General features: G+C 50.2%; 5 protein-coding genes across 5 annotated transcripts; all 5 read right to left on the reverse strand.

Annotated features, from left to right (window-relative positions):
* Positions 1-7,311: 7,311 nt before the first annotated feature.
* Positions 7,312-7,662, reverse strand: LOC115602765 (loricrin-like). The gene has a single exon (XM_030474168.1). It carries the CDS (start codon positions 7,660-7,662, stop codon positions 7,312-7,314), a length of 351 nt encoding a protein of 116 aa, XP_030330028.1.
* Positions 7,663-11,078: 3,416 nt separating this feature from the next.
* LOC115602766 (loricrin-like) lies at positions 11,079-11,441 on the reverse strand. Its single transcript, XM_030474169.1, has one exon. The coding sequence runs from the start codon at positions 11,439-11,441 to the stop codon at positions 11,079-11,081; it is 363 nt and encodes a 120-aa protein (XP_030330029.1).
* Positions 11,442-15,491: 4,050 nt separating this feature from the next.
* On the reverse strand, positions 15,492-15,767 carry LOC115602767 (sericin-1-like). The gene has a single exon (XM_030474170.1). It carries the CDS (start codon positions 15,765-15,767, stop codon positions 15,492-15,494), a length of 276 nt encoding a protein of 91 aa, XP_030330030.1.
* Positions 15,768-20,009: 4,242 nt separating this feature from the next.
* On the reverse strand, positions 20,010-20,705 carry LOC115602768 (keratin, ultra high-sulfur matrix protein-like). Its single transcript, XM_030474171.1, has one exon. The coding sequence runs from the start codon at positions 20,703-20,705 to the stop codon at positions 20,010-20,012; it is 696 nt and encodes a 231-aa protein (XP_030330031.1).
* Positions 20,706-23,363: 2,658 nt separating this feature from the next.
* Positions 23,364-23,948, reverse strand: LOC115602495 (proline-rich 33 kDa extensin-related protein-like). Its single transcript, XM_030473676.1, has one exon. The coding sequence runs from the start codon at positions 23,946-23,948 to the stop codon at positions 23,364-23,366; it is 585 nt and encodes a 194-aa protein (XP_030329536.1).
* Positions 23,949-26,586: the final 2,638 nt, after the last annotated feature.

Consider the following 26,586-nt stretch of genomic DNA (forward strand, 5'->3'; position numbering starts at 1 on the left):
TTGATGGAGCTGAACATGAGCCAGCGTGTGCCCAGGCAGCCAAGAAGCCAACAGCATCCTGGCCTGGATCAGGACCAGTGTGGCAGCAGGGACAGGGCAGTGATTGTCCCCCTGTACCAGGCACTGGTGAGGCCGCACCTGGAATCCAGTGTCCAGTTCTGGGCCCCTCCGTACAAGAGAGACATTGAAGTGCTGGAGCGGGGCCAGAGAAGGGGCTGGTGCAGGGCCTGGAGCACAAGTGTGATGAGGAACAGCTGAGGGACCTGGGGGGGTTTAGCCTGGAGAAGAGAAGGCTCAGGGGGGACCTTATCGCTGTCTACAACTGCCTGACAGGAGGATGGAGCCAGGATGGGGCTGGTCTCTGCTCCCAAGGAACAAGGGATGGGACAAGAGGAAACGGCCTCAAGCTGCACCAGGGGAGGTTTAGATGGAGATGAGGAACAACTCCTTCCTCAAAGGGTGCTCAGGCATTGGAACAGGCTGCCCAGGGCAGGGCTGGAGTCACTGTCCCTGGAAGTGTTCACACACCATGTAGCCGAGACCCTCAGTGGCATGGGTTAGTGGTGGCCTTGGCAGAGCTGGGGAACAGTTGGGCTTGATGATCTTAAAGGTCTTTCCAACCCAGTTGATTCTATGAAAGGATAGAGGGGAAATTTGTCCTCCCTGCAGCATTACCGTGTCTATCACATGCTTGGCACCCACTGGCACCTCCAGGCTACCCATCTATCACTTGGGACACCCTGCTGCTCCCGCCAAACTGAGGGCACATCCCAGACAAGGAGGAAGAAGGAGTTGCTCTACAGGCACCATGCAGCCATACACTTTGCCCATTACAAAGGGGGATGGAGGGTGGGAGGGATGCAGATAATCGTAAAACAAAACCACAGATTATTAGAGTATCCCAAATCCCAGCAAAACACTCAGGAAGACGCATCAAGAGGGAGAGCAGTTCCCCTGGAAGCGTTCAAGGCCAGCTTGGACGGGGCTTGGAGCAACCTGCTCTAGTGGAAGGTGTCCCTGCCTGAGGCAGGGGGTTTGAACTGGATGAGCTTTAAGGTCCCTTCAACCCAAACCAGTCTGGGATTCTGTGATGTTACGTGTCTGGAACAAAACCTGAGGTTTTGGGCTAAGCTGGCAACGTGAGGACATGCACCAATTTGCAAGCACCCAAAACTCCTCTCTCACACTCCTTTATCAACATGTCCACATCAGCTCTTCTTACCTGTGTCCTACAGGGAGCAGCACCACATTTCATCCAGGGTACAGCTCAAAGCAGCAGGGAAATTGTGAACGCAGATAAACATTAAATCCTCCTTTTTGCCCTGTCCAGGAGCAATTGCATCCCACATTCCTCTCCCTGAGCTTTGCCCTGGTGAGGTGCAGTGCCATCAGCTTGCATTTGTACCCCACCAATGGTCCCAGCCTAGGCCTTACTGAAGGAATATGTCCCATCATAATAGCTTTAGAATAAGCTCCCCACACTGTTGGCCCCCTCCCAAAGCTCCCAAAGCCTGGAGAAAGAAGGAATGGAGCTTACAGGGCTGGTCTGTATGAGTGACTCTGCAATGAGGGGATGTGATCCAGCTGGAGCTGAGCTGTGCCTCCCTGCTGACACCCAGCATCCCCATCCCACCTGGTCTCTCTGCCCACCACAGCCCCTTTCCAACCGCTGTTGACCTCCTCCACCTACTTCAGACCCCCTTTCACTGCCATAGACCCCTCCACATAGGGCCAGCAGCCCGGTGCTGACACAGGAAGGGTTGTGCAATGTCCAGCACTGTGGTGACTGGGGGCTTTGATGCACTGTGTGCGTCGCATTCATTATCAGTTTGGAGATGCTGATAAGGATGAGCCACAGGGGGGTAAAACTGGTCAGTCCTGGGGTGCTGGTGAGGCCCATGGCCAGGAGCTGGCCCACCACCATGGGTGCTCAGAGCCCAGCAAAGCCAGGCTGACGCTGCTGTGGATGGGGACGTGCTGCCACAGGATGGCACTGTGGTGGCAGCAGGCTCCATCGGAAGGGCCTGGCTCAGGGTGATTCAGAGCAATTTGCTCCTAATTCCCCTCGTGTGCTAAGTGGGGCAGCAGCGGTGGAGGGAGGAGTAGGGTGGTTGTAGGTGCCATTGCCGTGCGTTGCCCTCCCACCTTGTGGAAGTGCTTCCTGCCCGGTGGAGTGGCTTCTGCGTCATCATGCCTGGTCACCTCTCAGCATCTCCAGTCTTGGGGTCCTTCCCATGTGGGGCATGCACCATCCCCACAGCAGAGAAATGCTCTTCCAGCATCATTCATACAGAGATAGGGACCTGCCAACATAGAGCCTTAACCCCTGAGCACCTGGCCATTGGCATGAGGCCTCAGTGATATGGTTTAGTGGTGGCCTTGGCAGTGCTGGGGTAATGGTTGGACTTGATGATCTTAAAGGTCTTTTCTAACCTGGTTGATTCTATGATTCTATGACACCAGCCCATGTGAATGCACTCCTTTGCATCTCTATCAAGGGCCAGGAGCAGCAGGTTCTCTAGCTCATGGAAGAGACATGGGGATGCCATTCTTTCTGTGGGGTTTGTGCTATACAACATGGCAAGGCTGTACCCCAAAAGGTTTTGGGGTGAATTATGCTGCTGTCTGTGCCCAGTATATCCCAGATATAGCCCTGAAGTGGCTGCGGCTCTCCCAGAAACTCCAGCTCCAGGGAACCATAAGCTGTGAGAGCAGCCCCTGGGGTGATCCAGCTTCTGCATACATGTGCCTTGCTTCAGAGGGCCTGCAGTGACTTGCTGCCTCTCACCTCCCTGTGCCAGGGTAAAAATTAGCTCTAGACCATGGGTCTGCATCTCATTCACAACCCACTTCATTGCAGGGACGTCTTGTGTGGTGTCAGTGGCGGGACGTGGGAGGCAAAGGTTGGCTCCAGCAACCCCTCCTCTCCCAAACACGCTGCTGTGAACCCAGCCCTGGGAAGACTGGTGTGGAGCGTGATCTCATCTGCCTTCATACCCTATCTGGCAATCTTGGGATGGTGCCTGAGCCCTTAATGAAAGCTGGCACACCCTTCCTAGCAGGGAGGGCTTGTTACACCCCCTTCCCAGGTGAGCAAACCTGGGGTCATTGACTTCTTGGAGACCACATGGAGGTGGATGAGAGCCAGGCAGCCCACAGCCCCTCTGCCCTGGGACTCCAAGGGATCCCTGGGGTAACCTGGCCCCATGCACAGCTTGATGTGCTCCATCAGGGCTGAAATGCAGCCTGGCACTGAGGGCATGCTGCTGGGATGGGCGGTGGTTGTCCCTGTGCCATTCACATGTGTAGTAAGTGAGTCTCCCATGGGAGGGAGCTCATAGCCACGTTGTTGGCCATAGGCAGCTGAGGCTGGCATCAGCATGTGTCCCCAGTCTGTTGTCACTCTTGGAATCAGGCTGCCCTGTTTGAAAAACAGCTTTCTCTTTCCTCATGGAATAAACCACAGATGGCCATATGTGAATGCAACACCTGGGTCCAGGGGCAGCCCACGTGAGACATGTGAGGACAGTGTCAAAAATAAGATTAAACCAAGTTTTCTGCAGGAAGATTTTTTGTCTATGACGTTTTCTACGCTTTGGTGTTGCAAAGACCCAAGAACTCACAAATCGTAGGCTCATAGAATGGTTTGGGTTGGAAAGGAGCTTAAAATCATCTAATTCCAACCCCTGCCACGGACAGGGACACCTTCCACTAGAGCAGGTTGCTCCAAGCCCCTGTGTCCAACCTGGCCTTGAACACTGCCAGGGATGGGGCAGCCACAGCTTCTCCATCCAACCCATTCAAATGTCCCACCACCCTCACAGGGAAGAACTTCATCCTTATCTCCAACCTAAATCTCCCCTGTTTCATTTTAAACCCATCATCCCTTGTCTTATCTCTGATGAAGGTCCCTCTCCAGCATCCTTGTAGCCCCCTTCAGACACTGGAAGCTGCTCTGAGGTCTCCACGCAGCTTCTTTTCTCCAGGCTGAACAGCCCCGGTATTCTCAGCCTATCTTTGTATGGGAGCTGCTCTAACCCCTGCTCATCCTTGTGGCCCTAAATCAGTTTGGCTGTAAAGGGGAAAAAAAAGCCTTTTGCAGGGAGTTAAATGCAAATTTACATATAGGAAGAGAATTTTGGGTTAGTTCTTTTCCTGTTGGTCCGAGGAAGTGTCTCCAATGCAAACCCCTCTGTAAAACCCCATTCAGGTCCCTGAGTAATGCCTGTGAAGAGCTTAGCTGCATACTGACCTACATACATCTTTCCCAGGCATGCTGGTAAACATCCTCCCCGGGGAAGGATAATGAGGGAGGCTCCTTGGGGAGCGCAGCAATTCCAGAGAACAGGAATGACCAGAAGAAATCCTCACCCTCCACCCACTCCCGAACAGCCCGCAAGGAGCTTGCACCGAGCTGCTGCCACCAGTCCCATCTGCGCCCGTCGGCTGGTTGATGCAGGTGAACAGGGTGAGTCTCTGATGGTTCTTTTTGTGCTTGAAAGGAGCTTTTATGTTTTTAGGGCCATTCGGTAACCGGGACACCGGGGTCTAAAGACACAAGCACAGGATGAGCTGGTTGGGCTCCCTCTGCCCAGCCCTGAGTGGAGACACGGCACTTTCCTTTTCCTGCAAGAGCTGATTCATCCAACCCGACAAGTGCCTGAGATGGCTACAGGGAGCTTCAGCCTTTTAATTTAAGCAGGGACAGGGAAAGTGGGGAAATGAAGTGAATTGAGGTGAAAGTCCTGAGGAACCTTCAGCAAAGGGAGGTTTTACCTTTAGAAAGGCTGAAAGTGAACTGAATGTGTTTTGAGCTATTGGAAATGAGAGTAGGGTTTTTCCTGCAGATCTGTCTCTTGCCACCTTGTCGTGTCCTCAATGTCTTCCCTCTCCAGGACTGGAGACATGTCTAAGCTCATTAAAGCCATCACTGACATGATGGAGAGTTACCAGGGCAATGCCAAGAAGGGGAAGAAGTCTGAGCCCTTCAGTAGAAGTGAGTTCAAGAAGCTGATCCAGCAGGAGTTTGCTCCAGTCAAGGTAACTGTATGGCTTTGAGGGTGCAAAGGTGGATGGGAAAGGTGCTGGGCTGATATTTAGGGGTGGTCGGGAGTGATGAGGGGTTCTGACGAACCCACCCCACATCGGGCTGCATGCCTCCTCCTTTGCTTGTTGCAACTATTGTTTTTGTTGCATTGCCCTTGCAATAAGGGGACCCTCACTTCACCAGCTTGCCCCTTTGGGAAGGTCTGATGGGCTCCTGTCCCCTCAGAGGTCACCCACCAGCAAGTACAGATACATCACCAGCCTGCCGGATTCGGACACTGAGCCCATCAACAAGAATCAGAGGGGGTCTACCAAGCACTGTGTGTACTGAAGGGTGGCTGCTGCTGCTCCTGGGGCATGGTGATGAGAAGGTAAGGAAGAGCTCAGGGGGTGCAGCAGGCAGGCAAATCTCCTCGACAGCATTTGCATTGCCTTGTAGGTGCGGACAGATCCTTCTTTGGGACCAGTGTCACCCCAAGGTGGTGCATGGTCCCCTTACGGTTGTCCCAGCCAAGCCCAATCCATCAGGGAGGATAGGATTGAGGCAGGAGCTGAGTTCCAGCTCCACAGGGACCCTGAGAGTGTTTAATCAGATCTAATAATTATCAATACAAGCTTATTGGGTATGAGCTTAGTGCAAAGCAGAGGTATTGCAGGGTGGGTGGTGGGGAAATGGGGGCTGTTATGGTGGATGTAGGTTAACTCCTCCACTGGTTTTCTTCCCTCTCCTGTAGGATCCCTGACTTGCCCTGTGAGCGAAAGACAGAGGCACCAGCAACATGTGGGTATGCTATGATCACCTTCTGGGCTCCCTCTACTCCCCCAGTGCAGGCAATGCCTGACCTTGGTGGAGGTGAAGATGTGAAGACTATACCCTGCTCCATGTATTACCTCCATGAGGCAAAAATAACCCCAGGTCTCTTGTTTTGTCCCAATGCTCCATGGGTGTCTCTTTGAGGTGCTTTGCAAATGCAGTTTGAAGGCTGGTTGGGTGGTTTGGGGGCAGATTTGCTGTTTTCTTCTCATCAGCACAATGGCAGAGCGATGGCTGACCTATCAACCCCTTCCTCCAGGAGCTCCTTTTGGTTTTAATGGGTAGAAAGTGAAAAATCACTAGGCAATAGGGCTGGAATGAGCTATGCAATTAGTTGACTCAGCCTGGACAGTCATAATGACCAGAAAGTGGCAATTCTTCAGGGCAAATGGAAGGTCTATGGTTGGGAGTTCATCTCCAGCTCATTTGAAGTCAACAGCGGGATTCCCACGGGTGTCCAGGGGGACCAGAATGTCTCTGCAACACATAGAGGGTGTTTTTACCTATGTCTTTGTGTAATTAACCTGCACAAAGACAGGTTAATACCAGTTTAGTACTGGTAGTACTACCAGTAGTGGGTGGCCAGAGGAGGAGGAAGCAGGACTGCTTTACTCAGCCATGTTAGGTCAAGCTAATGAGTGCAGGATCTGGTCCTTCATCTGTTACCTGAAGGGGTTAATACATCAGCCGCCTTAACCATGATGGTTCCGCATTGTAAATATCCCAAGGGAATTTTTTTAGGGCTTATTTTTCTCTTTCTTACATAAATGATTGTAATACCATCAAAAAGCAATAAAAACCATCCAACATGATGCCTGTCTGATTTTGTGAGCTTCCCTGGGTAGGAGGTGGCTCGAAGCTATTGTGATGGGGAAGCCTCAAGGGGATGGGGCAGGAATGCAAAGCCATGGGGGTCTGGGGGTATGAGAGACACCCACAACTGGTGACCTGGGTGTGGGATGGGGAGATGCTTTTGTTCTTTCCCCATCACCTTGGACTCATCGGTCCTGGTTGATGGTTGCGAGCACCCAGGGATGATCCACACCAACTGTAGCCTGTGACTGGAGCATCACAAGGGCTCAGAGAGAACGCAGCTCTGCACAAATGGCACGAGCATGTTTGTTAATCTGGCTGAGCCAGATTAACAAACGGAAAATAAGGAAAATATGGAAAATAAGGATAAGGAGGTTAAGGAAACACCAACACGAGAGAGGTGTTGCGAACTCAATGCTTTATTGTCTCATGGGCACCTAATGGGGCCAAAGCACAGCCTGGTGCATCAGGCGGAGGCAGCAGGGACCACAAGTGATGCCCCTTCCTCAGGGAGCGGTGGTCCTGGAGGGCAGAGGAGAGGGTTTGCAGCCCAGGGCTTGCAAAGCTTTGGGGAGACCAGAGGGAGCTGGTCCATGCGTGGCCTTTGCTGCCGGAGCTGGGGCGTGTGGGGCACCCCATCACTTCATCTTCTGTGAGGGCAGCTGGTGGACCTGCTGCTGCTGCTGTTGCTGTTGCTGCTGCTGGTGGTAGTAGTGGTACTGGACCTGTGGCTTCCCGTGACAGCCACCACCACCAGAGCTATGGCATCCACCGCTGCTACCGGAGCTGTGACAGCCACCCCCACCACCGGAGCTATGGCAGCCACCACCACCGCCGGAGCTGTGACAGCCACCGCCACCACCAGAGCTATGGCAGCCACCACCACCGGAGCTGTGACAGCCACCACCGGAGCTGTGGCAGCCGCTGCTGCTCTGCTGGGTGTAGCGCTCCTGCTTGTGGCACTGATCCCTGTCCTGGCGGGAACACATCGCTGTGGTTTGGGGTGATCTGCTGGGAGAGAAGAACTGTCAGGGGCTGCTGCGTGTCCCACCACCCCAATTGCTGATCCTGTGCCTGAACCATTTGCAGTCCCACCCCCAGCACTGTTGTGCAGGATCCCCAGGGTCTGGAGCATCCACTGTTAGAGGAGTTCATCAGCTGCTTGGTATGGCCCAGCACAAGACAGGTCCTCACCTCCCTCCATGCATCCCACCATCCTGAAAGCATCCCAGAAGCAGGGTTTGCACTGAATCTGTGCTCTGCATCCCATGCCAGGAAACAAGCCCCCAAAGAAGGAATATCCATCCATGCTGCCAGACTTACCTGAGCTTGGGAGGAAAGCAAGAGGAGGGAATGAAGATCCCTGGGACCGGAGCAGTTTTATAGAGATCTGGGATCCGTTTCCCCGGAAATGAGACAACTCTCTGTCACAGCCAGCTATTAGTTTAATACCCAATCCCCATCAAACCGCCCTCTGTTTACATTGCTCTCCTGACTCATTCCTGATGGCTATCATTCCTTTTCTATCTGTTTCCTGTGTGCCACATCAGTATCTAATTGCCAGCCTCACCTGCCTGTAATAGGAAAAGCCGTGGGTGCCTGGGTTTCCAAAGGCTCAACTCTTTGAGATGTGTTTTGTTCAATGAAATCCAGGTATAATTATAGCCCGGTCCCATGAGGCTCTGCTCTCAGAATCTAATCCAATCTATTGAGGTGGCACCAGATAAAGCCAGAAATAATCCAGGTAAAAAAGAGTGTAAAGTTGTTCTCTGTTCTTCCGTAGGTGATCTGATGATCTTCTTCCGTAGATGATTGTAGAGACTGAAAGAGGTGCCACAGCCATGAGTACAAAGTCCTCCTGGGCTTCCTCTAGAGAAGGTCTCATGTATTCAGCAGGGGTTTTTGAGCTCCCCTCCTTGACCTAAATGGTGTGAATTCCTCCCAAAAGGCACCTGAGCAGCCAGAAGATGGTCTTGGGGACTGCTGAAGCCCTGCTATGTTCACATACATCTAAGCAAGGTCATTGAGTGCTTTGTTGACAGACATAAGCTATTTCCATCCTCTTAATGACGAAGATCAGAAAATGAAGACTTAGGAATTAAAAGACCCTTCTGGTGCTGTCTGCTTCATTAGTCCATCTTCTGGAGCAAAGATGGAGCTTTGGAGATGGCCCTTCTGCGTAGCCATGTCCTGGTTGAAAAACTTCATCACCCCATAGCACTTCATCACCCTTCGAAGTGCATTGACCTCTAGAGGCCCTATTTACAGCTCCCTATTTACAGGGTAAAGGCAAGAAGAAGCTTGAGACATAGAAGATAATATTGGGAGCCATGCAAACGGACACGAAGATCCACCTTGCTGCTTTGGCAGCTCTCAGTGGGAGGAAGGGATAGCATCAGGGCTTGGACTGTTTAAGCTGAAAGCCAACGTCTTTCCCAAGACACATGTCAACTAGTGCTATTATCAGCTATTATATATCAATGTATCAATTATTTATCAATTATTCATCAATTGTTCTATACCAAGCTGCACCAGGGGAGGTTTAGATGGAGATTAGGAACAATTCCTTCCACAAAGGGCGCTCAGGCATTGGAAGAGGCTGCCCAGGACAGTGCTGGAGTCGCCATACCTGCAAGTGTTCTCAAACTGTGTAGACGGGGCTCTCAGTGACATGGGTTAGTGGTGGCCTTGGTAGCGCTGGGGAATGGTTCGACTTGATGATCTTAAAGGTCTTTTCCAACCTGGTTGATTCCATGATTCTATGAATCTTTTTCAGTGCCACTAGTGGCGCTGCAAATTAGCTCCTTCCTGCTTCTCCCAGAAGGTGTTGGGTAGCTCTTTCAGGCAAACACCCACAGTCAAAGGCCTGAGCTGGCCTCAGGGTCCCTGTGTCCTGCACATGGCGCAGCTTGAGCAGAGGGGGATGTGGTGACCATGGGATGAAACCTCCCCTGGGGCTGCGGGTGCCCCTAGGGCATGACTGGCTCACATCTGAATATATATATGGATACTGGAACTCCATCAGGAGCCGCCCAGCTGGTGGCGATGGTGTCTGTCTATCCAAGGGGGCAGCGATGGGGAGGATTGCGAAGCATTTACCATGCTGACAGCCACAGAGGTCATGAAATCTCTCACAGAAACCGGTAGCTGCACTTGTAATTAGCAGAGGAAACTGGGCAGACACCCACTGAGAGCTGCGTGTGCTGCAGGCAAAAGCCATCAGGCTGTTGGAGCAAGTGCGTGCATGCACTGAAGGGGCTGGTTCCTGTGCGGGCTGAGCACAATGTCCACAGGGCTTCTTGCTATTGCTACGTGCATCCCTCCCACCACCCAGAAGAAAAAGCAGTGACTAAAGTCTCAAGGACAAATGCATTGCTGGGCATGAGTCTTGTGCAATCTGGTTTTGTCTTTTCCGGAGGATATTGTGTCTTGCCCAGGTGAGGGGTGATGTTCTCCACAGGAGGGTTTAATGCTCATTTGCTTTACAGGTGATGATTTCATTCATTCAATGAGAAAGGACAAAAGGAGGATTTGCAGTTTCAAGTTTGCCTTGCAGTCCTCAGCCTCTCCGATGTGTTAGTTCAGCTTTCAAAAGCAGAAACCACGTCAGAATGGCAGCAGAGAAACCTCTGTCCCTTTTCATTGAGGTTGCAGGAGAAAAAGAGATCTTTAAGCACTCAAAACCTTCAGAGGCAAAGAAAAGGAACTTCAACAAATAGGACTTGGCATGGCTTAGAGGGATTTCTGAGGATGAGCGGGGTTGCACTGCCCGGCTCCCCTCACCCAGCCTTTGTGCCCGCATCTGGGCCAGGTCCTGGCTGTGCAGGGAGATGGATTTGTCTTCTCTCTCTGCCAGCTCTTCCCTTGGCTCTTTGCATCCCTTAGTCCAGCTCATGGAGGCAGATACGTGCTGAGTTCAGCTGCCCCCAGCACATGCACGATGAGCTTCAGAAAACACAAGGAGTAAAGAATTCATTGATTTCAACTGCATGGGTTTATGCAGCTATATCATTTGGTTTCCTTGTGCACATGTGCTGAAGGGCTGAGCGCTTTCTTTTCCCCTGGTTAAGATATAGGAACTTGCTAGTAACTGTATAGATCCTATATTCCCCTACACCCAGTTGTGCCCCTGTAACATGAACATTAGGATGAGGAGTTTAAGGAAACACCAACACAAGAGAAGTCTTGTGAACTCAATGCTTTATTGTCTCATGGGCAGCTCATGGGGCCAAAGCACAGCCTGCTGCATCAGGTGGAGGCAGCAGGGACCGCAAGTGATGCCCCTTCCCCAGCAGGCTGGAGTGCAGAGAAGAGGGTTTGAAGCCAGGCAGCCCCAAAGCTTTGGGGAGACCAGAGGGAGCTGGTCCATGCGTGGCCTTTGCTGCTGGAGGTGTAGGACACCCCATCACTTCATCTTGTGCGAGGGCAGCTGGTGGATCTGCTGCTGCTGCTGCTGCTGGTATTGGACATGTGGCTTCCCATGGCAGCTGGAGCCACCAGAGCTATGGCATCCACCGCTGCCACCGGAGCTGTGACAGCCACCACCGGAGCTATGGCAGCCACCACCACTGGAGCTATGGCAGCCGCTGCTGCCACCAGAGCTATGGCAGCCACCACCACCAGAGCTGTGACAGCCACCGCTGCCACCGGAGCTGTGGCAGCCACCACCACCGGAGCTGTGGCATCCACCACCGGAGCTGTGACAGCCACCACCGCTGCTGTAGCGCTCTTGCTCATGGCACTTGTCTCTGTCCTGGCGGGAGCACATTGCTGTGTTTTCAGGTGACCTGCAGGGAAAGAGGAGCTGTCAGGGGCTTTCCTTCCCTGCCTCTGCTCTTCCAGAGCAGGGAAATCTGGATGTACATTTATCCGGTCTTACCCAGATCCCACAGTCACCTTTAAACCTTGCACCAGCTTCTTACCACCCATGGGATAGTCCCACCAAAGCCATAGCCAAAGACACTGGAAGCATCTGGAGCAACTGAGCAGGGTGACAATGGCTTTCCAAAGCAGACCCGTGTTGCTCCCAGAGAAGACCAACACCCCAGAGACTCCCTCCAAGCCCACATCTCTGTTCTCATTCAGCACTCCCTGCACTCTCTCTTCACCCCACCTCCCTGCTCGAATAGCAAGCCCCAACCCAGTCCAAGGTGTACAGACCCATCTCCTTTGCATGCTGCACCCAGCCCCAGAGCCCCGCAGCATTGCTGCTCTTACCTGAGATGCTCGTGCAGCAAAGGAGCAAGGAGGGAATGAAGCTTCACAGGACGGGATCGCTTTTATACCCTCTCTGTGCACCCCATCTGGAAAGGAAGCACCTCCCTGTCACAGAGATCTGATAGTTCATTGATTTGTTGTTGGCTTTTTTTTGGCCTCCCCACTCTGCGGGTTGCTTGTGTGACTCACCCCATCCGTGCTGGGTATCACCTCGTTATAGGTCGTCATTCCTGTGCTGCAGAAACACTTAATTGCCAGCTCTACCAGTGCTTAGCTCCAATGGGGGAGTGATGTGGGTGGCCTCAGTCTCCACATCTGTGCTGGTTTGGTTTTGGGGAGTGCTTTGTGTTTGGGGGGAGAATGAGGTTGTACACCTAAATCACACCATCCTTTTAAAATGCTTTGAAGTGCTCTAGTCCTGTAAATACCCATAAAGCCAGAGATGTGCCTACAAGTAGGTGCTGGAGTGGGTCCAGAGAAGGGCAACAGAGCTGGGGAAGGGCCTGGAGCACAAGTGTGATGAGGAACGGCTGAGGGGCTTGAGGGGGTTTAGTCTGGAGAAGAGAAGGCTCAGGGGGGACCTTATCGCTCTCTACAAGTGCCTGACAGGAGGATGGAGCCAGGATGGGGCTGGTCTCTGCTCCCAAGGAACAAGTGTCAGGACAAGAGGAAATGGCCTCAAGCTGCACCAGGGGAGGTTTAGGCTGGATATTGGGAAGAGTTCATACACCTAAAGGGTGCTCTGGCATTGGAAGAGGCTGCCCAGGGCAGCGGTGGAGCCACCGTCCCTGGAAGTGTTTGCACACCATGTAGACGAGGCCCTCAGTGACAGGGGTTAGTGGTGGCCTTGGCAGTGCTGGGGAACGGTTGGACTTGATGATCTTAAAGGTCTTTTCCAACCTGGTTGATTCCATGGTTCTATGATTCTAACTACCAATAGCACCTTTGGCATGGTATACGGCTCTTCCTCAGCAGCAATTTGACTGCTACCACTCTCAGCTCATTTCTCTCAAAACCACCTGAAACATGTTGAAGAGAGATTGAAGCCAGCTCCGATGAATCTTTTTCGTTGGCAAACGTTTCCTGCTGTTACAAAAAGGCCCAAAAGCAGTTGGGATTCTTATTTTTGGAAGGGGGAAGACCTGCCCTAGGTAGTGATCCAGGATTAGCAGGGTACATAATTATGTGGTTAACTTTCAGCCCGTGAGTAATGCTGGAACAGCAGCGCTGGTGGGTTCTTTCCAGGTTGTGAGTGGTTTCAGTGCTGCCAGGGCTCCCATGGGTGCTGCCCTTGGTGACACATGGTGGCCTGGGGTGGCTGCCATGTTGTGGGGAGCTGGTAGACCCCTAGGACTTCCTCCAAACTTGTAGGAACATTCTCTTTGGAGCACTTTTCCCCGCTCCGCAATTAGCTTGTAATTGGCCAACAATTCTGAGTGGTATTTGGAGGGATGCATGGACACTTGGAGCACTGTTTGCAGTTCTGGTGTCCTCAACATAAGGACATGGAGATGTTGGAGCAAGTCCAGAGGAGGCCACGAGGATGATCAGGGGCTGGAGCACCTCCCATACAAATACAGGCTGAGAACATTGGGGCTGCTCAGCCTGGAGAAGAGAAGCTGCGTGGAGACCTCAGAGCAGCTTCCAGTGTCTGAAGGGGGCCTACAAGGACGCTGGAGAAGGACTCCTCATCAGGGACTATAGTGATAGGACAAGGGGTGATAGGTTCAAACTGAAACAGGGGAAGTTCAGATTAGATCTAAGGAAGTTTTTCCCTGTGAGGGTGGTGCGGTGCTGGCACAGGTTGCCCAAGGAAGTTGTGAATGCTCCATCCCTGGCAGTGTTCAAGGCCAGGTTGGACAGAGCCTTGGGCGACATTGTCTAGTGTGAGGTGTCCCTGCCCATGGCAGGGGGTTGGAACTAGATGATCTTCAGGTCCTTTCCAACCCAAACCATTCTGTGATTCTATGATTAACCATATGACACATATGCTGTTTCCAAAATACGGGGATTTTTGGCTAGGCGGCTGGAAAGGGCAGGGTTAATTAGTCAGGTAAGCAACCAAAAGGCTTCTTTTGTATTGCTAAACTGCTGTCACAAACTAGGGCAGTGTCAGGGCAAATCGTACCCAGGCATGAGCTCTTCTATTTAACTGTGTTTTGTTCTGGCATCAGAAGAAACATGCTAAATACTCTGCATGAAAATAGACTCAAAGTAATTGCTGGCTCTCGACACTGCCAGCGGTATTCAGTTCCTCATGTTTTAATTACTCTGAGCTTGCTAAAGACCAGCAGCACCCAGGCAGCAGTTCTGGGCACCTCTAGATTTGTGGCTGTCCACCTTCAATGCCTAGAAAATGGGGTTTGCAATGGGGGCTTAAGGCAGATGCCACACACACACAACCATCCTTTCCAAATGACTGTTACACCACAGAATCATGGAACTATTTGGGTTGGAAAGGAAGTTAAGATCATCCACTTCCAACCCCCCTGCCATGGGCAGGGACACCTTCCACTAAAACAGGTTGCTCTAAGCCCTGTCCAACCTGGCCTTGAACACTGCCAGGAATGGGGAAGCCACAGATTCTTCATTCAACCCATTCCAGTTCCACATCAGCATCACAGGAAGAGCTTCTTCCTTATATCCAACCTGAACTTCCCCTATTAAAGTTTTACACTGAAAGCTTGTAAGCTGTTCAGGGGTTTAGCTGCTGCCTGCACCATTTTCAGCAATGCCGCATATCTCTGATCATTGTGACACACTTGGGAGTTACCTTATGAGGGCAACATCCACTTCATGAACGGCAATCCCGGACCAATAATTACACAATTGGTTTTAATTACAAGCCCAGAAGAAATTTATCAGCTCATTGTGTAACGTTAATATCTTGCAACACCTTTGGCTCAACCTACAGCTCTTGAAGTGCTGGGCAGAGGGTTTCTAGAAAGGCTTGATGGGGGGGTAGTCTCAAGCATGTGGAGATACTTGCCCAAGGATGGTGTCTTGGGGCTAAATGGCAAAGAAAGGTGTTTCTGCCTTTGCCTATAGGACTTTTTCTGCCCCATATTTGTGGCCATAGCTGGCCCCAAGGGCTTGTGCAATGTAGCCTGTGGGGTGTTGATGAGGGGTTTTGGGCCTCCAGCTCTGTGGGAAGGTGGTTTGGAGGCACTGTAGATGCCTGAGGTGACCTCCTAAAATCTCAGCATTTAAAAATCTCTATTCTCTCTCTTTTCCTTTGGATTCCATAGGAGAGAATGTTTCAGTGCCCAACCCTATTGCCTGAGTCCAGGCAGGGTGACTTCAGGGCTATTAAACAAGCACAAAGTGTCTTCTCTTGTGATATGAAATGCGAGACAAAGGAAAATCATGGACACAAAACTCTAATGAACTCCAGGTTGTAATGGCTCATATATAGACTGATATAGAGGAACATACACAGTTTGTTTTGACACCCACAGATAAGCTCATTGGAGGCACAGAGTATGCCAAGGGAGGGAGAGGAGAAACTTTCTTTGAAGATTGCTAGGGGACATGCAAAGCTTTCTGAACTCAGCACAAGATTAAGGACATGAATGTGTGTAACACATACACAGTGTCCTGATCACTTCATCTTTGAGGATACTTGATAAATTTGCTGCTGGCAATCCTGTGGCTTTCCATGGCGGGATCCCCCACTGCTCCCATGGCATCCGGATCCACTGCTCCTGTGGCAACTGGATCCACCACTGCTCCTGTGGCATCTGGATCCACTGCTCCCACGGCAACCAGATCCACCGCTGCTCCCACGGCATCCGGATCCACCGCTGCTCCTGTGACACCCTTCACTGCTGTGGCATGAGGATAGTTCTTGCTGGTCTTTGTCCTGGTGGGAGCACATCTTCAGACCTGCTGGGAAGACTATCATCTTTGAGTGGGTGCAAGGCAGGAGACACTGTGATGTCTGCCAGCTAGCAGCAATAGATATCTAGTTAGATGGGATTATATACCCAGAGTAAATTCTGATTATAAGCCAGATTCTTGAAGAAGAGAGAGAAAAATCAGCAACCCATTTCTGCCCATAGTGGTCCCTGACCTGTGCAGAGCATTCTGTGCTACCCTTCTTTGAGCAAGTCTTTCTCTTTTGTTTTCAACAAATATATGACAGAAGTTAAAGCACTTAGTGTCCAGCGAGAAGTGGTGGCCAGAGTCCAGAGCTGAAGACTCCTGCCCTCAGCTGTCTGAAGTAGTAAGTTTTGAGTTTTAAGTTTATATATATAGACAAAAATATGGATGGACAAGACAACGCAGGCAGAAGGACTGAGCAACTGTGACCAAGACGTGCAACAGAAGTGACCAAGAACCTCAGGATCAGGACAAAGGTGGTGATCATGAAGAATGTTAATTTTGCTCAAGCTGCACTTATGCCTTTCAGCAGCAGTTTGAGAGGAGACGTGAAGCTGAGGCAATGAGGAGAAGTGGGCTGTGAGAGCTTTTATAGGGCACCCAATGTTCTCCCTCCGGAAACAAGAAGGGGCCCCACTGGAGGGACTTGATTCTTTGACTCACGGTATTGCAAGCAGATCAATATCCTGCCATTCCTCTCCTTACTCCATAAAAACGTTAATTGCCTACCACACCTAGATGGGGAGGTTTCTGGATGGTCCTGCTGCCTTTGACTGAAGAATTTACCTCCTTCTTGTGCCTAAAGCAAAGCAGGGCCTTAAGCCCAAGTCGGCAATGCAAAAACGTTAGTGGATGGGAAGGTGGAATTGGTGGGGTGAGTGGTGGACTGGCTTGCAAAGGGGTCCAGGAAATACAAAGGGCTTGAACAAATAAGAGCAAACAAGGCAATGGTGGTGTGTAGGTAAAATAAATGCGTTTGGGCAGCTTGGGAAAAAAAGATGTAGGTTGCGAGTGGGCGAAGCAGACAAAGGGAATTAAGGATGCAGGTATGAGCATGTGATGGGGTGGCAGAACATGAGCACAGAGCCCAGGGCTGGTCTATGTGGGGGGTGCCCTGAAAACAAGGGATGTGAAGGAGTGTGAGCATCCTCCGCCAAGGCCGGAGGGCCAGCACTGGCCATGCGACTCCACTGGGGTGATGGGGCTCAGCCCTGGTGGGTTACAAAAGGAGCTGAGTCACCTCTGGGCTCTGCTGTCCCAAAGTTTGGGGTTCAGCAGTAGAAGGTGGCTAAGAGAGACTTTGAAGTAAACTCCTGCTGGATGTGTCTGGTTGGTATGGTGGAAGTGGGAAAACACAGGAGGTGGGAAATGGCTGGTGAATAGCATCAAAGAGAAACCTATTTCTGAGCAAACAGCACAGAAGCACTAAAAGGAGCATTGGAGCGTTGCAATATTTCAAGTTAGTCCTTTCTTTGCTCAAAGAAAGACTTTTAACCCAAACAGAAGGAATTGAAAACTCCATAAAAGGCAGGTATCATTCAGGTAGGAGGCTAGGAAGCACAAAAGTTCTCCAACAGTGTCCCATTCCCAGGATAATTGTTCCAAATATCTGATATTGGTTACCTTTATTACACTTTGATTGGAGGTAAAGATAGGGAGGGAAGTGCTGGGACTTTCTTTCCTCCCTCTGTCCTCACACCTACATTGGGGAGGACACCGGGATCCGCGTCTCTATTGATTTAACTCTCTGCTTAGGGGAGAAGCCTTTTGCCTATGGAGTGCACCAGGCGTGATTTCACCAGGACTCTAGAGGCCACTGTCATATTAATAATGACACTGATTGACTTCAAATGAACACAGAGTCAAGGAGATTCATTACTGACTCGGACTTGAGGGAATGAATACATGAGGAAATCAGAACGTGTCTGGGGATATTTCACCAATGTCAAAAGAATGAGTTTTCTTGTGAAACTATTATTCACGATTCACTAATCACACTCCAGAGCACGTGGATGGTGACAAACATGTTCATAATGTCTCTCGGCGATAGAGCGTGAGCCTAGTTGGGAGGATGCTCAAGCATGTTGGAGACCTGGTTGCATGTACAGGACTCTGTTGATGCTACAGCTGGTCTCTGAGCCCCACATATCTTCTGCAAAGCTCTTAGTCTTTGGGAGAGGCTTCCCTGTGAGCCTTGATCCTATTCTGAGTGGATGGCAGGGTTTTAATTTGTGTGATTTGTTGATTTTATGGGAGGAATTGCCTTTGCAGTTGTCCAAGGTATCAGAGGTGGTTTGTTCCCAGTTTGGATCATAGTTTCTGGGTGGCGTATACATGGTCATAATTCTTCCACTCATGGTCATGGTAACTTCCAGTCAGTTACTGGTTTTCTATTTATGAAGGAGATAAACAAAGCACAGAAAAACCCGGAGATCTTAGAGGGTCTGGGGTACAAGTTCAAACCTCCAAATCCCTGAGAGGTGATTTAAACACAAAGAAGACCTTTCTTCCGTTTTGGACAGGGATTGCCCATGTGAAATCCCTCTCATTAGAGATTAGACAACTCTGTGTCAAATTAGATTAATCAGAACAACTCGTGCTCTGGGGTGTGCGAAGCAGGAGCTGCCCTCCTGAGGTCTCCTCCAACCGTCTATTCCTCAGCCCAGCGAGCTCCAGAAGGGATTTGAAAGTGGATTTGGATGCTTTGCCACCCCCTATCCTTTATTGCAATAGTTCTGCTGGCACTTTTCTTTCCACAGAGGTCCCCAAGGCTTGCACAAGAGAAGTGCTTGCATGCACTGGGGTAGCCAAGACACTGCAGTGCACCACACAGCCTGGGCCACCCCACCAAGCCATGCTTGAGATGGTGACTGTGTGCTCTGCAATGCACGTTGATATCAGCCTCTGCACATATATGAGGAAGAGGTTGGCAAGGAAGGCTTACTGAGCATGCCGTCAGCCCCTGTGTGTCCTCCTATAACACCTCCATCCCAGGAGGGTGCACCCTGCACCTATTTTTACTTCTTTTCCTTATCCATATCGTGGTGCAGGAGAAATCTCTACCGCTAATGTTGCAAAGCGCCTAATTCCATGATGTGTAACATCCTGCAGGCTGGGCCAGGCGGGATACCAGGAGATGGAGACGATGGAGGCTCTGCCTGGTCTGGGTGACGTACGAGGAGCCACTCGTCATCATGGGGACATGATGCTGTGAGTCACTGACTCCAGATCTCTGCTTTGCTGCAACAATCCAACCAGGTGATTCCTCTCATAACCCTACCAGGCCATATCCTACAAGGAGTTTGGGGCTTTTCTCCCTGTTAGAGAGAATAGGTTCTGCGAAGTGCCCCCTGATGTCTGCAAACCCTTTGCTAACTTCCATTTGACATGTATTCCTGGCTACATGATCCACACTTCTTCCCAGGTCTTCAGCCCTAAGAAGTCTCACCCATCCTGGTCTTTCCCAACATCTCTCATTGGTCAGAATGGCACTGAGCATCACTATCAGCTGCCGAAGACACGTAGGTCCTGCAGGAGCTGCCTCCCTTGGGGAGAGACAAGGTCTAATGGACCATGGACCAGAACATTTCTGTTCCACCAGCTTTGGCATTGTCTCTTGTTTTGTACTAGCCATGCCATTCCCATTCCTGCATCCTCTTCCTGGCTTTTTTCCCAGGGTTTTCTTGGAGGCTTATGGCACAAGTCAGACTGTACCCGTTGCTTAGTCAGTGAATGGAATGATGTGCCAAGCAGACTCTCTCATTTTTACCTCTCTGATGAAATGTGTGGGTTTTCTTTTTACATTAGGATATTAGTATTTAATTGCTGGGTTGCAGAAAGAGTTTGTGATGAAAACTGTTACTTCTCAATGAGGAAGTTGTCTGGAATAACCAGGTTGAATCAACCAGGAACCTCAGTATGAGGGTGAACAGGGATGCTGCAAACACCAGCTTTGGCCACAAGAAGGAACAGAGTTAATTCCAAGGGATGAAGTGGAAAACACGGATGCAAGGGGGTTATAAACCATGTTTTTTTATTGCCTCCACATCTGCTGTGAAATAAGGAGGGGAACAGCACTTAATGTTTCACAGAGACAGTGGGTTACACTTTCAAAGCATGTTACAAGCAAAATGACGGGAAGAGTGGAGATCCGTGAGCAACACAGGACATGCCACCCATCAGGGCAATGTTGCAAGAGAGAGAAGTTTCCCCCATTCATCCCTGTTCCTTGTGTACTCTATTTTATCTTCTGGGCTGGCACTTTGCAGACTTGCTTTTGCTGCTGGCTTGGGATGCACTTTGCCACGGGCATGCAGGCTTGCTGCACTGGAGAGGGATAGGTCTGCACTGGGCGACACTGGGTGATGCACTGCGTTGGCTTGCTGTAGCATGGCTTCCCACCTTGGTATCCTGACCCATGGCATGTCTCGGAGCAGACCGACCTCCCATAGCTCTGGCATCCTCCTGATGACCCATAGCTGTATGTGGGCCTCCTGACGCAGCTTGAACCACCTCCATGGCATGAACCTGAGGATCCATGACATCTCTCAGAGCAGACGGACCTCCCATAGCCCTGCCATCCACCTGACGACCCATGGCATCTCTCGGAGCAGACTGACCTTCCGTAGCTCTGGCATCCCCCTGATGACCCATAGCTGCACGTGGGTCTCCTGACACAGCTTGAACCACCTCCGTGGCAGGAATCAGCCACAGCATAGCCGCGGCACCTTTCAGAGCAGACTGGCTGCCGATAGCCATAGTGGCGGTAGTTGTGCCCTCTCATCCCTTCAACCCCTTCACCTTCGCACCCCGAGCAGCAAGTGTTGTAGCCGTAGCGGAAGGGTGTGCGCCGCGTGTCCAGCCAGGACCCTGAGGGGTCGTACCAGGTTGAGTTCAAGTTGAAGTATGATTCTCTTCCAGAAGAGTATATCATGTTTGAGTCGTAGGGGAAAACCTGAAAAACACAGAGTCAGGTAAGTTTGCATTTCCATCTGTTCTCTTTCCATTTTATTTGCCATAAAGCTGGTTTAGTAAGCAATGCACAGGTCAACCTCGCTTATCCTGAAAGCCGGGATCTAAAGGAAGTTCTTGCAGTTGCCCAGTACTGTTAACATCATGTCCAAACTCACTTTCTGACCTTACCCTTCAAGAACAGAAACAACCATAACACATTGCAGCATTTAGTGGCATTGCTGCAGATCCCATGCTCAAGTCCCTCAATAGCTTCTTTCTTGGCTTAGCCCATTGTCCTCTAGCCCTTGTGGTCTGAAGGACAGGGCAAGCATGCCAGGTCTGTGACCTCCTGAATCCAGACACCCATCCAAAAATGAACCCAGCTTCTCCGGGATGTGTCTTACCCAATTCACAAGGGGAGGCTGATGCTGACCAGGGGAGCAGATTGTGAGAGGCAAAGGTTGGAGGCCTTTTATATAGTTCCAAGTCTCCCCCCTTGTAAATGAAACACGCTACAAGAACGAGGATTAAATGATTTATTGACAAAACACCTCCTCCATTTGGATGCTGTTCCCAGCACCTGGCATGTTCTGCTTGACTCATGATTCCTGATAAGCATCTCTTAATTATAATTATATATATTATACAACAGTTACCGAGTAGTGCACATAAAGGATTAATATCATGTAAGCCACCCATCAGCTATGTGAAGCAGGTAATAACGTACTTATTCACCATCTCCAGAGGACCAGGACACTGACTGAAGGCTGATGAGTGACCTGTGAGTCAGAAGCTGTGATGTGGACAATGCTAATGTCCTGGCCTTCCCCTTCTGCTACTACCCATGAGGAGCATTTCCAAGTGCCTGAAGCACAGACAGGTGATTGGGAAGAGCCAGTTCAGAGTCACCAAGAACAAATCGTGCTGATGGGTTTCAGTGATGAAGATGTTGGCTCTGTGGATGGTGGAGCGCGATTGATGATGCTGCCTCAAATTCTGCAAGGCTATTGGCACAGTCACCCACGACACCCTTGTAGTTAAGCTGTTGGACGTGTGGACTGGATGGGTAAACTAAACAGTGGATGACTGGAGCTGTGTATCATCTTCATCAATGCCCTGGATAATGGGGTGGATTTGGCTAATCCAGATGACATCAAATTGGGGTGAGCGGCTGAAATTGCTGGAGCATGGGACATGGACTGGCTGGAAAAGTTCACATCCCAGCTAGCTGGGATGGACTAAATGGGGTGGGGTGGCTGGCAAAAAGGACCTTGGAAGGAAAGATGGATCAAAGCTGACCTGGTGTGAGGGCTGTGCTGGCCTTTGGACTGTGGGCTCTGATCACCCCTTTGGGCACTGCACTGGGTCTGTGCTCGGGAACTGGCTTCAGTGAGAAGAAGCTGGGAAGAAAATAGCCGATGAAATAAGGGATTTCTGAAGCTAAAGTTCATATGTAAGTGGTTTTATTTGTTTGGTTAAAATTAGAGAAAAATTAAATTATTGTGGTTTTCTGCATCAAGAAAACAAGAATTAATTTCTCTTTTCCTTCTGGTTTTCCTTGGTGGTTGCTAGCGGCTTTTTGGGCACACTTGGGCAATACAAAGAGACACCAAAATGTGTTTTAATGCACTAGTGGAAGGTTTTTCTGGCAACGTGAGAGAGAAACAGCATGTTACAATCGTGCATTTGGGTGCTGCCGGGGAAGAGCCTGGCCCGCACCTTCCTGCATGGAGTGAAAAGGCATTCCTGGCATGCACAGACACACCTCACGTGCTGGAGCACACCCTTATTATCATGATTAACATTTATATGATGGATGGCCTCCCTGTGCAGTGTTACTATCTAGTCAATGATGGCATACATTAGAGAGCAAACAGTTTGTACCTAGACCTGGACCATAGTGAAGTTCATCCATTGGTTGTCTGGTGAGTAACCACAGTGGAGAGGATTTTACAGCACACGGGTGGAGGTCAGTGTGATCAAACTGCTATAGCCAGAGCTGAAATCCTCATGAGTAAACTCTCGTTTTGTTTTTAAAGGTACAAGTTTCCTCATGAGAACTTTAATGACTTTCAGCATCTTCTCATTGTAATGTTGGTCATGTTTCTAGGGTTAAAAATAAAGGAACCAAGTGTCAGCTAAATTTTTTCCACTTTATTCTTGAATATACAGAGGAGAAAATAAAATCTCAGGAGTCCTTAATGCTCCTGCAAACACAGTGGGTACTGTTTTCCCAGTATAGTCCTGTCTCTGTTTTCAAAATCACAGAGCCCATGAGAGCAGGTGAATCCATTTCAGGCTGTTTCCCCATCCTTCCTCTGGCTTTTTCCATTCTGTTTCTCCAACCCCATGCTGCTCACCTTCTCAGAAGAGGGGAGAAATGGCTGCTCTACCCCGAGGAAGAGCAAAGTGGGGCTGGATGATTAAAACCTATTCCTTGGCATGGAGGACCCTGGGAATTTAAAGTGTCAGTGCTGGGGTCAAGCAGGGTACTGCGGGCCCTGAATCCAGTGTGCAAAGAACAGCAAGGAGCCATCAGCCACCGCTTTTGTGCTGAAAGCAGATGTGAGAACATTGATGAGGTGAGGATTGGAGCACTCTCCCCACTGAGCACATGACAAGGAGGGGTCCCAGCACCTCATTTCTTCTGCAGACAGGGTGGCAACAGAGTGACCTTCTTTTGCTGGTGCTGGCTGGGGTGCAGAGGCAGGGGCACAGCATCTGGGCGGCAGCGCTGGACCGGGGGGCAGTAGCACGGTGTGCAGGGGCAACGATGCTGCGGTGGCAGGGGATGCAGTATCACGGGGGGACGAGCATCCTCCACTGGGCATTGGTCCACTCTCCTCCGGGGCTTGCCGCAGCATCCCGGCTCCTCGCAGTGCAGTGGTGGCCGGTACTGCTGCAGCGGCCGGCGGTGGATCTTTACGGGTGGGGGGCAGACGGGCTGCACATGGTTCACCTCCACCCGCCGCCGGGGCTTGCTGCAGCTCTGCTGTGGTGGGTAGTAGCTCTGCGGTGGGCATGGCTCCATGGGCTGACAGCTCTGTGGCTCGCTCTGGCAGGACCCCTCAATGTCGCGGCTCAGGCTGCCAGAGTCATGGCAAGGGGGTAGGTTTGTGGTGCCCATGGGGCTTTCATGGCAGCACCCTGTCCAGCCCTTCTCACCAGAGACCGAGCTGTCGTGGTACAAGTCCTGGTTGCTGTCTCCTTTATGGTACTGCATCTTGTGTTCAGGGAAGCCCTTGGGGATAAATAGCCTGGGAAAAAGCAACAAAACTCACCGACTTCCTTTTCTTTTCCTGTTTCTATGAATAAAATGAAGAATCCAAATGAACTGAGAGAATCCAACTCACCCTGTGACCGGGGATAGATGGGCTGAGCAGAAAGTCTGAGTCCTGAGGACAGGGCTGAAAGCTTTTATATGTGGCCAAGCTCTCTTGGAAATGAGGCATGCCCTGGGAATTAATAGCTGAGCAGTGAGTGCCACTTCTGTGTGGATATTTTTTCTGGCACTTACTATTGGATTAATCAGCCGCAATTAGCATCTCCCTTGACGGAACGTCAGCTTTGCTCTTTGCATATGCAGAGGCCATTATCTAATTAGTTCTCTCATCGGTCATGTTCAAATACGCTGTTACCTAAGGTTAGTCAGATGGGATCCTGGCATCAGGATACCTGGAATACCGTGATGCTGAGTGATGTGCCCGAAAGCAGTCTCTCGTGGCAGTGGGAAAGCCACAAAAAGGCCCAGGAGTTCTGGTGTCCAGTCCCATGTCCAGGCACCCAGCAGCTCATGCCTTGAAACAAGGCTTTGCAGATAGGGCAAGGTGGGACCTTGTTTGTTAGAGAAGGTCTGTGATCTGTGGATATGATGCTCATCCCCTTCCAGAGCATAATAAAACCTGACATGAGAGATGGTGGAGAAATTGAGGGTGGCATCAGGACCATGTTGAAAAGCAGATATTGTTGCCCTGTGTGGGGTACGGATGACTGGAAGACGTGAGCTCTGACTACAGGATCCCTATGGACACCATATTCCCCCATTTAAATGAATTCATTCCCTTCCAAGCGACGAGCACCTCCACCAAGTGAGTGGGTACAACAACGAAAGCCCTTTTATGCTCTGCAAACCTGGAACAAGGACCTCATGAAACAGCCATTTCAGGCTTTGTCAAGCACCATATCCACCTTTCCGAGTTCTGCTTGAACTCATCTTCTGTGTAGCTGCTCCACTTTGCATTTCTGTGGATGGTCAAGGCATTTTTTAAGTACCAGCCCCAGGGCTGTCAGTGCAAAAGGTATTTCCATGTGCACACTCCATGGTAGAGCCTCCGTAGGAGGTGTTCAGGGCTTGGTCCAGTGGTGTTTGGGTTTGAATCACCGAGCAAAGCATGTGCAGAATTCAGGGTGTGACTCCGAGTTGCATGCTTGGACTTTGCTACCACAGAGATAATTTATTCCTTAGCGACAGGAAAAGTGCCATTGCCTTGCAGGAAGCCATGGGACTTGTGTGGAAGGATGGTATCTGTTAAGGCCCAACAGGGATTTTAGATTTATTACCCATTACTGCAGTCCCAAGACTGTGCTGTTTGGGGATTTTTTATGTTGGAAGAGGCGTTTTGGAGTCACTTCCCTTCCTGAGGGTTTTACAAAGCAGGAAGTGCAAATATTTAAATTCTTGTCTCTTAAAATTTGCCACATTTGAATAGAATTCCAGGTGAAATTTGATAGTATTTCTGAATCCCTCAGGCTACACTTATATCTCCACATCTTTCAATAACTACTTCCCTGCACTATGCAGACCATGCTTGGTGCTGTAGTTTATCTTACAGAGAAGGTATCAAACCTTTTAAAAAGCTCATCAAATTCACTAATGGAAAGATTTCCGTTAACAAAAGAGACCTTTAGCTTGAGGACCATACAGATGCTTCTATTGCAAACTGTAAAACTCCAAAGGTAGCATGGAGCTGCATGGCCAAGAGGATACTCCTATAGCTTAGATAATGTATTGACACTAGCAAGAACTATGATGAAAGACTGACCCAAGAAGTTTACTATGTAAGCTGGGGTGCTGTCATCAGTAACATGACAAATAGCTGTAAAATTCATTTTATTCCAAAACTACGTCCCAGATCAGAGTTAGAGTTTAAAAGAAAAAGACAAATGAATAAACATGTACCAAGAGTTTGCAGCGTTATAACTTACAAATTTTATTGTCTTTTATAAGTAATTGGAGATTAAGCAAGAAAAGGGAATACGATACATCAACAGCATTAAGCATCCCACACACCAAGAGGAAAACGAACAGCAAGACTTGTGCTTACAAACAAAAATGATGATCATCAGTGGATAGCAACTTCAAAGCACATTTACAAGTGTTTGGTGATTAAAAGCAGGAAAAGGAGAGATGATCTACAGTCTCTAAGCAAAGGAGGAAGAGCATTCAAGACCATATCCATATCCAAATGAGCCAGGAGGGAAGCAGCAGCAGCAGAGCGCTGCCTGCCCTTTGCCAGGTGGGTTTAGTTTCCACAGCAGCCACCGCTGCCACCGCCGCAGCAGCCACTGTTATTGCTCACGGTGTAGCAGCAGGCCTGCATGGGCATGCAGCAAGTGGTGGGGTAGCAGCACTGCATGGGCCGGCAGCACATTGGTGTCTTGCAGCACTTCGGGCTGCTGTAGCAGCACACGGTGTAGTTATTTCCACCGCAGCATCCGCAACCTCCGTTGGGCATGCTGTTGGTAGTCGCGTAGGCAAAGCTGGAAGGAACAGAGAGAATCTGTCTGTGACTGGGAGCAGGATATTTGGAAATACAGAATTCATTCAAAACTCTGGTTATGCTGAATTGAGAGATTCAATG

Source organism: Strigops habroptila, chromosome 22 (assembly GCF_004027225.2).
Source record: "Strigops habroptila isolate Jane chromosome 22, bStrHab1.2.pri, whole genome shotgun sequence".
NCBI lineage: Eukaryota > Metazoa > Chordata > Aves > Psittaciformes > Psittacidae > Strigops > Strigops habroptila.